The sequence below is a fragment of the Lonchura striata genome, unplaced genomic scaffold (assembly GCF_046129695.1).
Source record: "Lonchura striata isolate bLonStr1 unplaced genomic scaffold, bLonStr1.mat Scaffold_132, whole genome shotgun sequence".
NCBI classification, from domain to species: Eukaryota; Metazoa; Chordata; class Aves; order Passeriformes; family Estrildidae; genus Lonchura; species Lonchura striata.
The window spans coordinates 171,344-189,266 of record NW_027461093.1 but is presented as its reverse complement, the minus strand read 5'-3'; the positions used below and the strand labels follow the sequence as shown (position 1 = coordinate 189,266).

General features: G+C 50.7%; 1 protein-coding gene across 1 annotated transcript in view; it reads right to left on the bottom strand.

Moving 5' to 3' along the window:
* LOC110472376 (uncharacterized) overlaps positions 1 to 4,995 on the bottom strand; it is a 259,016-nt gene extending 254,021 nt beyond the window's left edge. Inside the window, 2 exon segments of the mRNA XM_077790622.1 lie at positions 1 to 584; positions 4,986 to 4,995. Of these exon segments, the coding sequence (XP_077646748.1) occupies positions 1 to 584; positions 4,986 to 4,995 (594 nt within the window).
* Between the last annotated feature and the right edge of the window lie 12,928 nt (positions 4,996 to 17,923).

The window sequence follows — 17,923 nt, the reverse complement described above, 5'->3', positions numbered from 1 at the left end:
GGTGTGGATGCACCGGTGGGTGACGAGGGTGGAGTTGCGCTTGAATCCCTTCCCACAGTCCGGGCAGCAGAAGGGCCTCTCATCCGTGTGAAGCCGCTGGTGCAGGAGGAGAGTGGAGCTGGTGTGAAACCTCTTCTGACACTCAGGACACTCGTAGGGCCTCTCCCCAGTGTGGATGCGTTGGTGGGTGACAAGGGCAGAGCTGCAGCTGAAGCCCTTCCCACACTCCCCACACTCGTAGGCCCATTCCCCAGTGTGGATCATCCGGTGGTGGATCAGGTTGTTGCTCCTCCTGAAGCTCTTCCCACACTCCAAGCACTTGTAGGGCTTCTCCCCATCATGATGCTGCTCAGGCACCACCAGCTCCGAGCTCTGGCTGAATCTCTGCCCACCTTCCCGGCACAGAGTGGGACTTTCCTCCTCAGAACACCCTGGGCTGGCATTGCAGCCCCTCCTCCTGTGGCATCTCTGGGGCTTTTCCTCACTGTTGTATTCCTGCACCATGGAGCTGCTCAAAATGGCCTCTTCCAAGAGGTTCTGCTGCGGAGATTTATCCTCCCTGGTCTTTATCTTCTTCTCCTTGTCTGGGGGAGGAAGGACAAGGAGTAGGTGGGATTTGCCTCCGTGCCAGATGGAATGGCAAGGAGATCTCCCACAGTGCGTCCCCAGCAGGAGGACAACGGCAGTGGGGCTGTCCTGCAGCTGGGAGCCAGGCTGAGCTGGGAGATGGAGCAGGAGAGAGGGGGAAAGGGGCACTGACTTCCTCCTCACCTGCCTCGGTGTCCCAGGGCATCTTTCTTTTCCTTGCAACCTTCTCCTCCATCTGGCGAATGTTTGGGTATGGGAAATCCTGTTTTGGGAGGTAAACAAGGGATGAGCACAGTGAGTTTGTTACTGGTTGGAAGGCAAACCAGGGGGACAGTCTAAGCCAGAAGGACAATTGAATAAGATAATTAAGATCAAGGCAATGATGCAGAAACACTGGTTTAAACTCACAGAGTCAGGATATAACCTGATACCCCGCTGGTCAGGGTGGTGGTAGCAGTCTGATGAAATGGTGGCTGCAGTCCAGCTGGAGTGATGAACGTGATTCTGTCAAAGTGGCGATCCTGTAGAAGGGTCTGGTCTTCCTCTGAAGGTCCAGTGGTGCTTATGGAGCTCTTGTCCTCTGGGAATCCAGTAGGCAAGGTGATCGTGGTGTTGCAAGGGTGAGATTATATCCAGGCAGGAATGCTTGGTTCCTCCCCCTGGGCGGAGCATCCCACAATGGGATGATGTAATTTTATCAGTGCTGCAGTGACACTCAGTGGCCCATTAACAGAAGATGGCCCCTGGAGGGCGTTATCAGGGCTGAGCCATGGAAGAGATAAAGAACACTGCCCCACCTGTTGATAACAGTTTATGGAGATGGGGACTGAAAACACTTTTGGTTACATCTGACACTGTAACCTGAAACAGTGAGGCAATCCCTGCTCGGGGTGGGGGGTGAACACCACCCCCCTTACCCAAACTGGCTCAGGTGTAAAACCCCCACCCTGGGAAGGCCACGCACACAGGGGACAATGTCACACTTGCCCTGCACCAGGGGAGATCTCTGTCCCTGTCACTCCCTTGCTTTCTCCCCTTTTCTCTTCCTTTCCATCTCTCTCTACCTCACATTTACTGGTCAGTAAAATTCACTTTGGATTTGGTGTTGTTAGCACCTTATTTGGGGCAGGGGCATCTCTCTAACAATTTTATTAACCAAACTGCAATATTACTTTGCACAGTGAGTTCAGGGCACTGTTGGCTGACCCCAAGTGTCTTTGACAACAGCATGGTTCCCTCCTCTGCAGAGGTTCTGCTTCTTTCCGAAGGAACTCTTGGAAACTTCGATGCAGCTTCCTCTGAGCAACTTTTGGGAGAACTTATGAGGAAAGTGGAAGCTGTGGGTGGCCAGGGTAAAGAAAATATTTTGTTTTCCTGCTTTGAAAACTGCTTTGAATAGTCTGTTAAAATCACTGGAGGAAAGGGAACAAATGATACCAGCGAGACTGACAAGGATCATTCACCCCAAGGTGAGAAACACAAGGCTACTAAAGTCCTACAAGAAGCCCAGCTCAAGTTATTCCAAAATAACTCCTGAATTCAAAAGATTGGGGGGAGAATCATTATTTTCTTCATCCCTGTCACCTTTGTGACAGCCACACAGACTGTTCCCTTCCTTTTAATAATCTGTATTGGGACAAATTTCAATGTTTTGTTTTTTGGAACCTGCCAGCATCGGAGCTGGAGCTGTGCTGGAACTGATGAAATTTGGAATTACCACAGAATTGCTTCTGTTGTTGGTCTATTAATATTTGGGATTTGTTTGTGTTTCCATCAGAAGTGACTTGTGGGAAGAGCAAAACTTCCTCAAGGCATTTTATAGAGGGTTAAATTTGATTTCTGCTGAATTTGTTTTGTCCAGTGCTCAGGGGATGCTCAAGGGGTCTTGGGTTTTGGTTTATGTCCTGGGTTGTAAGATAAGCTTGTATTCCATTTGCCATCTGTTGAAGGCAAAACCGGTTGGACAGGTTTTTGTTATCTCTCTCAGAGACAATGGTTTTGCCCTGTAGAGGCAATGGTTTGTTTATACACCATTGACTGATTCAATGAAGGGCTGGTAAATGTAACACCGTGAGGGGTCCCACCCAGAGGGGGGAAGCCAAGCACTCTATTGTTGTTTAAAGGGGTAGCTTTTTGGGGAGAGGAGGCAGCTCTCTGGGCGGGACTCCGAGAGAAGCAGCTCTCTCTCTCTTCGTGGGATTCCGAGAGAAGCAGCTCTCTCTCTCTTCGCGGGATTCCTGGGGAAGCAGCTCTCTCTAGCTCTCTCTTCGGCGGCACTCGCAGCGAAGCAGCCGGCGCGCGCTGAGCCGACGGCGGCGGAGCTCAGAGGCAACCCCGGCGCAGAGGAAGACCGGCCCCACTGCCACCAGATCTTCAGAGGAAAACTATACCCTTCTAAAGATCACCACTGCAGCTGCAACTCATCAACTATTGCAAGGGAAGCAATTGTCCCAGCAGAACTGATACTGGCATCCCTCAGGTTCTGGACTTTTTCTTTCACTGGTTTTGTTTGTACCGATTGCATTTGCCTTTTTTTTAAATTGTTGTCTAGTTTTCTCCTAGTAAAGAATTGTTACTCCCACTCCCATATCTTTGCCTGAGAGCCTTTTAATTTAAAGATCCTGGTAATTCAGAGGGAGGGGGGTTTGCCGTTCTCCATTGCACAGGAGGCTTTGCCCTCTTTTACAGACTCCTGTCTTGTCGAACCAAGACAGTTTGGCTCTAATTTTCTTCTGATTTGTCTTTATCATTTAAAAACACCTGAAAAATTACTAAAAAGAGTATTGACCAGAGATGTCAAAAGTCCCACCATTTAAGAGGTATTTGAGGTGGAATTTACAGTTTGGTAACATATTCTGGAGGATTTGTGGGTTCTTGGGGGTTATCTGGGAGTATTCTCCATATTTTTGCGCTCTAAAAGCCAAGGTGGATTTGTCTGTCACACGAAAATGACTCAATCCCACCTCAAAATGGCTGGTTCCCACCTCACTCCCATGCCAAAATTACTCAATTCCTCAGCCTCCAGGATGAGATGGGGTTAGAAGGTGATTGGGAGAAGTGAGATACAAATTTGAGGGTGTGGGATCAGGATTGTGTGGGGACGGGTGGGTGTCATTTATTTTGATAATAAATAAAACTTTCAGGATTACTGATTTCTGTCCCATTCATTTTCTGTCAGTTCTGGTTTGCTTTTCAGACTGCTGCCTTCTCAGCTGATTGTGTTTGTGTCCTCCTGTCCCTGACTGAAAAGCAAGATGTGTTCTATTTGCCATCTGTATGGCAGTTGTCCTGTGTTAAGTGGGCAGTTTTTCCTTATCTCTTCCACAGTTAATCCTCCCTCAGGGGAGACATCTGCTGATAATGGGCTATTGAATGTCACTGCATGACTGATAAGAACTGTAACACCCCATTGTGAGATGTTCCGCCCAGAGGGAGGAGCCAAGCATTCCTACCTGCATCTAGTCTTGAGATTCTGGCCCACCAACGCAGCTTTTTCTGGGCTGGATTTCTCAGAGGAACAGCTGCCTCTTCCTCTTCAGAAGAAGACACCCATTCCTACAGGATCACTTCTCCAACAGAACCACACCTGACACTCCTGGAGGACTGCACCCACAGTTCCCATTGGACTCCAGCCAACACCCTGTCCAACAGGGAGTCACATTGTATTCTCACTCTGTCATTGTTGTTTTAGTTTACTGCATTGTTTATTTTATAGTTCTATTTTCTTCCCTAATAAAAAACTGTTATTCCTGCTCCCATATTTTTTTACCTGACAGGCCCCCTTAATTTCAAATTTATAACAATTCTGAAAGATTCTACATTTTTCCATTTCAGGGGAGGCTCCTGCCTTCCTTAGAAGACACCTGTCTTTCCAAACTAAAACACCTCCTTTCTCTCCTGCCTTCCTTTGCCTGCTCTGTTTCTCTCTCAGTGTCTCCTTTGACCCAGGGCAGCTCCCACCAAAGACCCTGTCCTGATTTCATTCCCAATCCATGAGCTACGACAACCATGGGTGAAGTTAGGAAGGCTGGCAGTGAAATGTCACTGTAGGATCCTGCTCTACTTGGCTTTTGGCTCCTTCATAAGAGCTTTTCCTTCAAGGGCAGGAACATCTTTTCCTGGCTGGGAACTGGAATTCCAGCCCCTGGGAGTGTGTGCCACGGATCCCAGAAGGGCATTCCCAAGGTTCCCAGGGTGCTGCTCCTGCTGTGCCTCCCAAGGAGCTGTGCAGGGCAGGGGACAAGGTGCAGCAGCTGTGTTGGTGCTGCAGTGCCACAACAGCCCCTGGTTCCAGGAGTTTCCACACTGCCAACAGTAGTTCCTGGGTTCCATGATGCCCTGCTGTGTCCCCATGGATATTTGGTGTCATGAAGTTCTTCAGTGTCACAATTACTTACCTCGCTCCATGAGCTTCCACAGTATCCAAATGGCCTCCTTGGATGGGAAGTGTCACCATGGACCATTGGCTCCATGCAGCCCCGCTGGGTCACCTTGGACTCCTTGGTTCCATGAGGTTCTGGGGGTGTCTCCATGGTCTCCTTGGATCCACAGTGTCACAATGGACCACTGAATCCACGTGGCCCTGTTGTGTCACCGTGGCCCCTTGGTTCCATGGGACCCCAGGGTCACAATTGACTCCTTGCTTCCATGTCATGCCCTCAGTGCCAAAATGGCCCCTTCGTTCAATGGGGAACACAAAAGATTTATAGAAACATTGAGCAAATCCTGCTTAACACAGCTGGGAACATCTGTTTGCATTCCAAAGAGAGGTTAAAGGTGAGGCTGGCACCAGCAGCTTCCATCTGCAACAGAGATCCAGGGAAAGGGCTGGGATAGAGAATTCAGCTGGGAGACTCAGAGAATTCTGCTTCCAGTGATCATTTCTGGTCACACTGTCCCTTGTAGAAAGGTGACACCACTCCAGGCAGCCTGTACTGAGCAGGTGGCTCCTGAGTGGGGTTTGTTGTTCAGGAAACCTGCTCAGGCTTTTCCATTCTTTCCTTCCCAACAGGAAAACTTCTCTTGGGTCTGTGTGCAGGCAGAGCCCTGAGGAGAGCAGGTGGGACACGGTGCAATGGGCTGGGACATGGAGCTGCAGAGCTCAGGGATAAGGTTCCGCTGCAGGGCACAGGGATGTCAGTGCCAGGTGGGCGATGTCAGACATGGTGAGGCTGGGGGTGAGGAGCAGCTTGTCCAAACAGAGTCAGCCCTCAGGGGGCTCATTCTGGTACATGCCCAGACCTCCTCTGGAGAAGTTCAGTGTCAGGATCACCTGGGAAATGCTTCTATCAGCTCTTCTCCAAACTGGGAAATAAAAAAATACTCACTTGATTGAAGAAAAAAAAAATCATGATGTGTACTTTGAAATCTTCCTCCTTAACAGAACTGCAGACTGACTCCAATCAGCTGCACAAGGCCTGGAGCACTGAAGACGATTGAAGGAAGAAAAAGAGCCTCCAAGGGCTTTCTGTATTTTCATGATCCCCGCAGTTGATTTGGGCCCCTGTCCAGGATCATGAGGCACTGAGAGAAGGCTGAAGAAGCTGCTCAAGGAGTCAGAAGCAAAACTCCAAGTCCCTTGGAGCATCACTCGGCCCCACTGAGGGCAGGGACTGCCAAAGGCTCCCCAGGGACTGGAGAGAGCAGATCCTTGAGGCCAGGATTGCAGGGATCCAAAGGCTCAGAGCAGGGAACTGCAATGCTGAGCAAGGCCTGGGCTGGCTGGGGGAAGCAGAAAGGCCAAGCCCTGAGCCCAGACAGGCACAGCAGGGCCTGTCCCTCACGGGTGGCTCAGGGCTGTTTGTGGGGCAGGGGGATGTGAGGGGCAGCAGGGACAAATGTCACAAACCTGTGTGACCCTGCAGATCCTCATGGAACCAAGGGTCCGATGTGACACTGTGGGAAGTTGTGGAACCAAGGGGATCATTGTGGCAGTGTTGGGGCCCATGGATCAAAGGGGCCATTGTGACATTGTGGGGCCTCATGGAAACAAGAGGCCATTGTGAGTCTGCAGGGCTGGAACACCCCAGAACACTGAAATGCTGGGGGTCACCAAAGGTTCTTTTACTTGAGTTTGGTGCACAGGAGAAACACCAACCAGATATTCTCACAATAGCCAGATGCAAAGAATATTCTTGGTAGGAAGGGACCCACGAGGATCATCAAGTCCAGCTCTTAAGCGAATTGCCCACACAGGGATTGAACCCACAGCCCCAGTGATACCAGCACCATGCTCCAACCAACAGAGCTAAGAGGCCAAAATAACACAAAATTTTTCTGGCAAAATATAGACAATCAAGGGACTTCGGCAAAGGGTTTAATACAACATCCACTTCAACATAAAACTCTTATCATAGCATTAACTTCATTAACTTAGTCGATTTAACCTAAAAACCTTTAATCCTTAATACGCTAAATTACCCAAAATAGTTCCAAGTAATTAGGATTAGAAAGAGGAGAAATAGAGAACATCAGAAAGACAGAAGATCTATAGAAAGACGCACAGAGGCACAAACTTCTCAGGTTCCAGTGTTGCCAACAGAGGAACCCCAGGAGAAGGCAGGATCCAGACCATGGGCTGGCCTCGTGCTCCGGCTTTTAACCCCCTGGGCCTCCATGGGCCCGCCCCTGGGGTGGGACTGCCAGGTGATTGACCAATCAGAGTCAGGGTAGGCACCAGCTGCTGGTGTGTGATTGGTTGACAGCTCAGCCAATCAGCACTGCCCCTGCTGTGTGATTGACAGCTCTGCCAGGCCAGGCTGGGGGCGGGGCTCTGTCCCACCACAAACCAAGGCCTGACCCGCCCCCGGCCCCACACGGGCATTCCGAGCATCCCAAGGTGTCTCGGGACATGGATCTCATCCAGCCTCTGACAGCGACCACGGTGGCACTGCAGAACCTCATGGAACTAAGGGTCAGTTGTGACAGTCCAGGTCCAAGGACACCACGGTGACACTGCAGAAATTCATGGAACCAAGGAGCCATGGTGACACCATGCTCCATCATGGAATCAAGAAGACCATTGTGGAACTCAGAGAGCCCAAGGTACCAAGGGTCCATGGTGACCTTGTGCAGCCCACAGTGTCACAGCGAGGGCACACGGAGCCGAGGGGCCATTGTGACACATCAGGGCTTTGTGGAACCACAAAGCCATTGTGATATTGCAAGGGCTCATGGAAGCATGGGGCCATTGTGACACTGCAGAAGCAAGGGGAACATTGTAACACTCCAGGTCGTCATGGAACCAAGGAGACCATTGTGACACTGTGGGGTCCCACAGAACCAATGGAACATGGAACAGGTCTGGCTGCCTGGACCACCCAGGGGCCAATTCTCATCTGCCTATGAAACACTGGGACCATGTAGTTTTCTTTCTTATGGGAAAAAACATTCACCTCAACTAGGCGCACATGGCCAAAATTGGGTATTTGACACCAGAATTCCCTATATCTAAGGATAGCTCCCAGAAAAAAGGTGCCAGGACTGACAAATTTGGCTGGCCTTGTCTTCCTGAGAGTTGGCACTTATTTGCTTCAGAAACACGGGGGCTCTGTGCTTTCCTTCCTAATAAAATGGCCAAAATTGAGATTCCACCTCCAAAATGCCATATGTCCAAGGATAGCCCCTAAACAAAAGGGGCCAGGAGAGCCAGATCTGGCTGGCTTGGCCTAAGGCAACCTCTCGTCTTCTTCCAGAACACTTGGAGTTCACGCTTCTCTTACCCATAGGAAAAAACCCATCCATCTTGACCAGGCGCCCATGGCCAAAACTGGGATTCCACCTCCAAAACTACATACCGCCAAGGATTTCTCCCAAGTGAAATGCCAGGAAAGACAAGTCTGGCTGCCCTTGGACCCTTGGGGGCTGCCTCTCACCTGCCTCGAAACACTGGGGCTTGCTGTTTTCCTTCCTATGGAAATTAACTGTCCTTATGTATGAAGAAATGACCAAAAATGGAATTCAACCTCCAAAATTCCCTCTATCCAAGGGTTGCTTTCAGAAAAAAGCTACCAGGACAGAGAGGTCTGGCTGCCTTAGGCCTCTAGTGGCCACCTTTCATCTGCCCCACAAACACCGGTGTTCCGTGCTTTTCTTACCATGCAAAGAACAGACCTTCTCCTCCGGGTGTCCATGTCTGAAACTAGGATGCCACCTCTAAATATCCCTATATTCAAGGGTTGCTCCCAGACAAAATCTGCCAGTACCATCAAGTCTGGCTGGCCTTGGCCTCTGGTGGCTGCCCCTGCCACACTGGGGCTCGGTTCTTTCCTTCCCATGGAGATCACTGTGACGCCGTGGCACCTCATGGAACCAAGGGGATCATTGTGGCACCACTGGAGCCCATGGAACCAAGGAGCCATGGTGACACCGCGGGGCTTCATGGACCCAGAGACCATTATGACTCAGTGGGGCCTGATGGAACCATGGAGACCATTCCGACCCTTCAGGGCCTGGTGTCACCAAGGGGGCATTGTGACACCTCAGGGCCTCCTGGAAGCAAGGGACCATTGGGACACAGTGGGGCCCCATGGGATAGGAGAACATGGACCAGGTCTGGCTGGCTTGGCCTGCCATGGGCCACCTGACCGGTCTAGCTGATCTTGGAATGTCAAGGCCTGCCCCTCATCAGCTCCTGGAGCACTGGGGCTCAGTGCTCTTCTCTGTATGGAAATAACCGTCTGCTATTTCAGATGTCCATTGCCAAAATTGGTACCCTCCCTAAAAAATTTCCTATTTGTAAGGGTATCTCTTAGAACACAATCAGGCAGCTCTGGATGGCCTTTGCCTCTGGTGGTCAACTCTCATCCACCCCTAAAACAGTGGCACTCTGTTTCTTCATTCATGTGGAAAAGAACTGGTCTTCATGTCCAGGGACCATGGCCAAAACAAGAATTAGCCACCAAGCTCAGCTGGGCTCACGGAACCATCTGCAGCCCCGGGAGATATTGACTCTGCCAGTGCTGCCATCCTCCCTCCAGTGAGAGAAAAGGACACAGGGCAGGCACACAGAGGAGCAGCATGGACACACCGAGGGCAGGGAAGAGGAAGTTGAGTCCCAGGTGGGAGGGATGAGGAGATGCCTTGATCTTGGGGCTGAAATCCTCTGCTAAAGCTATGGAGAAGGATGTCATTGATACATCAGACTCTCTTTTTACTATAAGGCATTGAAAAGTATGGGGAGATGACTTGCTCAGCAAAGGCCTCCATGCTAAAGTAAGCAAATGTTGCAGTAGCTGTGATCCCACGAGAAGTTTGAACAGACAAAGAGCAGAGTGATGAGAACCTGTGCCCTCAGGGAGAGAGGAAGATCTCTGTTCCCAGAGATGAAGATGATTTCAGAAATAGAAGGAGAGAACCTTTGCTTTTGACAGCTCTTCTTTAAACTAATACCCCATAAACTGACATGGCCCATAAACACAGCTGTGAGAAAGGCTGTGAGAAAATTGGAGGGACTTCACAATTGCAGATTTTTCTGAGCAGCTGCAATTTGTGGAAGCTAAAAGCCATGCGATAACTGTTTTCTTGTGGAGACGCCTCCATAACATAAACAAGAGGAACTTCTTTCCCTAAGAGAAGAGAAGAAAGACAATTCTAGAGATGTTAAACTGACTGAAAATACTTGTTTTTTTCTCTCTACATTGTCAGGTTGTCAGGAGAGAGGAAGTGTTCTGAAAGTTTTGTTCTGGTCCTTATTGCTCCTTCTTTTATTTACTGTTAATAAACTTTTCTTTTTACTCTAGAAGTTTGACCTTTGCTATTCTCCTAATCCTACCTCACAGCAGGAATTGAGTAAGTATATTCTAGTGTGTGCACTGCTAATTAGCCAACACTGAACCCACTACACTAGTCGAAACATTGGCCGAGAAATCTCAAATTGGTGAAGCAAAACCAGTAAAGGAATGTTCATGATGAACTGCATTACAACAGTGGCAAATCAAGGTAGAGCCACGGTTTGTCAGGACTTGCTTGATCCTAATGAGTCCCATGGTGCATTTGGAGCTGAGCAATGGAAGCTCAAGGCCTGAGAGGAGATTGCAAAAACCCTTCCAGAAGTTAAAATCAAGAGGAAAAACCCAAAGTGTCACGAGGTACTAATGGGACTTACTTAGGTCCATCCCCAACACAAACTCCTCATGGACTCCTTGGAGGAGAGAACTGGAGGCCAGGATGGCACAAAACTTCTCAGTCTGGAAATGAAAATTCCAAAGTACCTTAAAAAAGTTAAGTATCTCAAAGCATTAAAGAGCTCCACTGAGTGTCAGTACAAAGCTCTCAAGGGACTCATTAAAGCAGATAATTGGGGCCATGATTGCACAAACCTCCCACAGAGTCTGTATCAAAAGGCAAACACCAAGTACCTCAAAACAACTGAAGTACCTTGAAGCATTAATGAGCCCCACTGAGTGTTGTTCCTGACAAAGCCTCTCCAGGGACTAATTACAGCATATAATTGGAGGCCATGATTGCAGAAACCTCTCGGAGACTCCAAGGCAAAAGCCAAACCCAAAGACCTTTGAAAAACCTGCAGTCCCTGGGAGCATGAAGGAGCCCCCAGGGCCATTCCTGACCAAGGCTCCCCAGGGACTCCTTCCAGCAGATCCTTGAGGCCACTGGGATGTGGGCTAGGGGGGGAAGCTGAGGGCAGGACCAGATGGAGGTGGATGGAGAACAGACTGGAGAGGAAGAGATGGAGGTGCATGAGAATGAGGAGATGGACGTGGAAATGGAAGAGTACACCCAGGAGATGGACATTGATGAGGAAGATGAAGAGGAGCCCATGGTCCTGGGATGAAGAGCAATGCCAGCAGCAGGACAGGCATGTGGTCCCCACAGGCACAGTGGGTTCCCTGCAGCCAGGCTGGGGCGGGATTGGGCTGGGTGGTCCCTGCTCAGGCACGTGGTACCCAGTGCCTTGGGTTCTGGTGGCCATGCCCAGCCTGTCCTGTTCTTGCTTTGGGCCACACAAGCCCCATGGCAGTGCCTGGGCCCAGCCCCCAGACCCAGCCAGCCTCAGCTCTGGCAGCAGAGTCCCGCTGTGCCAGCCTGGGGACACACGGAAGAGCCCTCTGTGCCTGGCTGGAGTGACCATGGCACCTGCTTTTCTTCCCGGACTGATGGAGATCCTGGACTGAAATGGCACCCTTTTGTACATAGTTTTTAGAGTTTGTTCTTGTTTTTGGCATATAGGTTTTAGGGCTTCGTTTTGTCTTCTGTAAATACATTTCAAATATTGTTGTTAGATATGTTCTTAGGTATATACATTCTATAAATTGTTGTTATTACAAATATTCTTACAAAAGTAAATGTGTTCTGTGTTTTCATGGCTGTTCTTATGTAATTAAACAACCATTGGGTTTTCACAACCCAGTTCTCTTTCCATTTGCTTCCGGCACAGGCAGTATTGGCCAAGTGGTGTTTTCCACTTGCTCCCGGTTCCCAGGGCTGGAGGTTCATGGTGGAGCTGGCACAGCCACCCCAGCAGTGGTTGTCCCACTCAGAGGGTTCCGCTGACAGAGGTCACTGTCTCCTTGCTGTCTCTCTGGACACACTGGGGAGCTGCAGGGGCGAATCCCAGCGTGCCCTGTCCCATGGGATCCCATGTTGGGACTCAATGTCCCAGTCCGGGTGAGCACTGGTTGTGGCCCTGGGCTCAGCATGGCAGGCCTGGTGCTCACAGCAGTGCAGACTTCAAGCTGGCCATGCACAGCTCCGTGTTTCTCCCAAAACTATCACTGCTGCAGCACCTGGGGTTCCCCAGTGCTGGGCTTTTTCTCCCCACTGCATGGAGGATCACATGGCAGGGCAAAGGATGGATCCCATGTGGCATCCAACCTGCCCTGATCCAGGCTGGGCACAGCCTGATGAAGGATGAGCACATCTCGCAGGGATATGGAAACTCCCCTGAAAACCCAGTTCAGGCAGAGCCTGAGCTCTTTTGTGGCTCTGGGCAGGAAGATGCTCAGGATCTCCCAGAGAGGCTCAGCGGGCAGTAGGATTGTGCCTGCATCTCGCTCTGGAGATGCCAGTGGCTCAAGTGACAGCTGTGGGAATGATTTATAATGCACCGAGAGGGGCCACAGTCCTGCAAGGCTCTTACATCAGGAGCAAAGAGCAGCCTGCAGGGTGGGGAAGGCTGGAGCTGTAGCACTCTGTGCTCATCCCTCACCTTCATGGGGAGCTGCCCCCAGACTTGCTATGTATCACTTTGATGGTTCTCCTGTTGGGTGTATTTTGGAGCAGCTGTTATCTGTGGCTTTTTATGGTGATCCTGTGGAAAGCAGCCATTTACCTGCTGTGATGAACTCAAAACTAATACTAACTCTTCATTCCCTTTGGTTTTATTTGGGTTTTTTTTAGTCTCTTTGTTTGATTGGTTTGCATGGGTTCGTTTGTTTCTAGGTTTTGTCTGTTTTGATTTGAGTCTTTTGTTTGCTTTTTCTTAAGACTCAGGTGAAGTTGGCATAGCCAAAGTCAAGAGAATGTACACCAGGCTTGACTTTCCAGAAATTACTTTTGGCTGGGTTTAACTGCATTCTCCAGGCTCAGGATGACCAGTACATTTGCAGGATTTGCTCTGCAACATCAGCTTGCCCAGACTCTGCTCGGTGATTCACAAATGGAGAAGACAATGGATATTGTGCCAAGCTTCTTTTCAAACAGCCAAAACTGCAACGGCATGAGAGAAAAAAAGAAAAAAACAGAGACTATATTCACCAATTAGAGCAGAAGCAGTGTCCCACCATCTTGCCCTCCACTCTTATTAATTTTGTACATTGAGAGGCAAACCTGGGCCTAAAGCTTCCGTCTCTCCGTTCCTGATGCCATTTGACTCCAGCCTGGACTCCCCCTGATCACACTGCCTGCTGTCCACGTGGGGCTGGGGATGCTCAGCCTGGAAAGAGGAGACCCTGGGGAGGCCTCACTGCAGCTCTGCAGGACTGCAAGGGTGCCACAAGAAAGATTGGGACAGGATGTTCCACAGGGCCTGTGGCAACAGGACAAGGGGGGACGGCTTTCAGCTGCAGGAGGCTGATTGAAGTTGGATCTGAGGAAGCTGCTCTCTTCCACTGAGGGTGCTGAGGCACTGGCCCAGGCTGTGGATGCTCCATCCTTGGGAACAGGCCTCTGAGCACCATGGTCTGGGGGAACATTGCTAAGCATGGAACCAAAGGCTCTCTAGCTCAATGGTCATGTCACAATCCATGTCCCATCTGGAACTGCCAGCAGCCAGCAAGCAGCACAACACAGCCGTTGGCCCTGGGCTCAGCACACGCTGCACGCTGCTCCTGCTGCTCCTGTCAGCCTTCTTGTTCCTGCCCCTGAGACATCATCTCATCAGTCTCAAAAGCTGCCTAAGGCCTGGATTGTGTCATCCATCCCTGCAGGATGCTCACATTTGTCCTGAGGAAGGTACGGTGCCATTCCATGGAGGTGGATCCCCCCAGCTGATTGGGTGTGGGCTGGAGTTCTGGGGGGATGGGGTGGGACAGGGACCCCACTCTGAGGTTTTGCTACCTCTGCAGGCTGTTGCAGGTAGAGAAGACAAGATGGAGGTGGACAGACAGACTGATAGAGAGGAGAAGATGGAAGTGGAGGGAGAAAAGAGAGGAGAGGAAGAGATGGAGGTGGACACAATAATGGATACGGAGGAGGAGATGGAGGTGGATTGAGAACAGACTGGAGAGGAAGAGATGGAGGTTGATGAGGATGAGGAGATGGACGTGGAAATGGAAGAGTACACCCAGGAGATGGACATTGATGAGGAAGATGAAGAGGAGGCCATGGTCCTGGGATGAAGAGCAATGCCAGCAGCAGGACAGTCATGTGGTCCCCACAGGCACAGTGGGTTCCCTGCAGCCAGGCTGGGGCGGGATTGGGCTGGGTGGTCCCTGCTCAGGCACGTGGTACCCAGTGCCTTGGGTTCTGGTGGCCATGCCCAGCCTGTCCTGTTCTTGCTTTGGGCCACACAAGCCCCATGGCAGTGCCTGGGGCCCAGCCCCCAGACCCAGCCAGCCTCAGCTCTGGCAGCAGAGTCCCGCTGTGCCAGCTGGGGACACACGGAAGAGCCCTCTGTGCCTGACTGGAGTGACCATGGCACCTGCTTTTCTTCCCGGACTGATGGAGATCCTGGACTGAAATGGCACCCTTTTGTACATAGTTTTTAGAGTTTGTTCTTGTTTTTGGCATATAGGTTTTAGGGCTTCGTTTTGTCTTCTGTAAATACATTTCAAATATTGTTGTTAGATATGTTCTTAGGTATATACATTCTATAAATTGTTGTTATTACAAATATTCTTACAAAAGTAAATGTGTTCTGTGTTTTCATGGCTGTTCTTATGTAATTAAACAACCATTGGGTTTTCACAACCCAGTTCTCTTTCCATTTGCTTCCGGCACAGGCAGTATTGGCCAAGTTGTGTTTTCCACTTGCTCCCGGTTCCCAGGGCTGGAGGTTCATGCGGGAGCTGGCACAGCCACCCCAGCAGTGGTTGTCCCACTCAGAGGGTTCCGCTGACAGAGGTCACTGTCTCCTTGCAGTCTCTCTGGACACACTGGGGAGCTGCAGGGGCGAATCCCAGCGTGCCCTGTCTCATGGGATCCCATGTTGGGACTCAATGTCCCAGCCAGGGTGAGCACTGGTTGTGGCCCTGGGCTCAGCATGGCAGGCCTGGTGCTCACAGCAGTGCAGACTTCAAGCTGGCCATGCACAGCTCTGTGTTTCTCCCAAAACTATCACTGCTGCAGCACCTGGGGTTCCCCAGTGCTGGGCTTTTTATCCCCACTGCATGGAGGATCACATGGCAGGGCAAAGGATGGATCCCATGTGGCATCCAACCTGCCCTGATCCAGGCTGGGCACAGCCTGATGAAGGATGAGCACATCTCGCAGGGATATGGAAACCTCCCCTGAAAACCCAGTTCAGGCAGAGCCTGAGCTCTTTTGTGGCTCTGGGCAGGAAGATGCTCAGGATCTCCCAGAGAGGCTCAGCGGGCAGTAGGATTGTGCCTGCATCTCGCTCTGGAGATGCCAGTGGCTCAAGTGACAGCTGTGGGAATGATTTATAATGCACCGAGAGGGGCCACAGTCCTGCAAGGCTCTTACATCAGGAGCAAAGAGCAGCCTGCAGGGTGGGGAAGGCTGGAGCTGTAGCACTCTGTGCTCATCCCTCACCTTCATGGGGAGCTGCCCCCAGACTTGCTATGTATCACTTTGATGGTTCTCCTGTTGGGTGTATTTTGGAGCAGCTGTTATCTGTGGCTTTTTATGGTGATCCTGTGGAAAGCAGCCATTTACCTGCTGTGATGAACTCAAAACTAATACTAACTCTTCATTCCCTTTGGTTTTATTTGGGGTTTTTTTAGTCTCTTCGTTTGATTGGTTTGCATGGGTTCGTTTGTTTCTAGGTTTTGTCTGTTTTGGTTTGAGTCTTTTGTTTGCTTTTTCATTAGACTCAGGTGAAGTTGCCATAGCCAAAGTCAAGAGAATGTACACCAGGCTTGACTTTCCAGAAATTACTTTTGGCTGGGTTTAACTGCATTCTCCAGGCTCAGGATGACCAGTACATTTGCAGGATTTGCTCTGCAACATCAGCTTGCCCAGACTCTGCTCGGTGATTCACAAATGGAGAAGACAATGGATATTGTGCCAAGCTTCCTTTCAAACAGCCAAAACTGCAACGGCATGAGAGAAAAAAAGAAAAAAACAGAGACTATATTCACCAATTAGAGCAGAAGCAGTGTCCCACCATCTTGCCCTCCACTCTTATTAATTTTGTACATTGAGAGGCAAACCTGGGCCTAAAGCTTCCGTCTCTCCGTTCCTGATGCCATTTGACTCCAGCCTGGACTCCCCCTGATCACACTGCCTGCTGTCCACGTGGGGCTGGGGATGCTCAGCCTGGAAAGAGGAGACCCTGGGGAGGCCTCACTACAGCTCTGCAGGACTGCAAGGGTGCCACAAGAAAGATTGGGACAGGGTGTTCCACAGGGCCCGTGGCAACAGGACAAGGGGGGACGGCTTTCAGCTGCAGGAGGCTGATTGAAGTTGGATCTGAGGAAGCTGCTCTCTTCCACTGAGGGTGCTGAGGCACTGGCCCAGGCTGTGGATGCTCCATCCTTGGGAACAGGGCTCTGAGCACCATGGTCTGGGGGAACGTTGCTAAGCATGGAACCAAAGGCTCTCTAGCTCAATGGTCATGTCACAATCCATGTCCCATCTGGAACTGCCAGCAGCCAGCAAGCAGCACAACACAGCCGTTGGCCCTGGGCTCAGCACACGCTGCACGCTGCTCCTGCTGCTCCTGTCAGCCTTCTTGTTCCTGCCCCTGAGACCTCATCTCATCATTGTCAAAAGCTACCTAAGGCCTGGATTGTGTCATCCATCCCTGCAGGATGCTCACATTTGTCCTGAGGAAGGTACGGTGCCATTCCATGGAGGTGGATCCCCCCAGCTGCCCGGGTGTGGGCTGGAGTTCTGGGGGGATGGGGTGGGACAGGGACCCCACTCTGAGGTTTTGCTACCTCTGCAGGCTGTTGCAGGTAGAGAAGACAAGTTGGAGGTGGACAGACAGACTGATAGAGAGGAGAAGATGGAAGTGGAGGGAGAAAAGAGAGGAGAGGAAGAGATGGAGGTGGACACAATAATGGATACGGAGGAGGAGATGGAGGTGGATGGAGAACAGACTGGAGAGGAAGAGATGGAGGTTGATGAGGATGAGGAGATGGACGTGGAAATGGAAGAGTACACCCAGGAGATGGACATTGATGAGGAAGATGAAGAGGAGGCCATGGTCCTGGGATGAAGAGCAATGCCAGCAGCAGGAGAGGCATGTGGTCCCCACAGGCACAGTGGGTTCCCTGCAGCCAGGCTGGGGTGGGATTGGGCTGGGTGGTCCCTGCTCAGGCACGTGGTACCCAGTGCCTTGTGTTCTGGTGGCCATGCCCAGCCTGTCCTGTTCTTGCTTTGGGCCACACAAGCCCCATGGCAGTGCCTGGGGCCCAGCCCCCAGACCCAGCCAGCCTCAGCTCTGGCAGCAGAGTCCCAGTGTGCCAGCCTGGGGACACACGGAAGAGCCCTCTGTGCCTGACTGGAGTGACCATGGCACCTGCTTTTCTTCCCAGACTGATGGAGATCCTGGACTGAAATGGCACCCTTTTGTACATAGTTTTTAGAGTTTGTTCTTGTTTTTGGCATATAGGTTTTAGGGCTTCGTTTTGTCTTCTGTAAATACATTTCAAATATTGTTGTTAGATATGTTCTTAGGTATATACATTCTATAAATTGTTGTTATTACAAATATTCTTACAAAAGTAAATGTGTTCTGTGTTTTCATGGC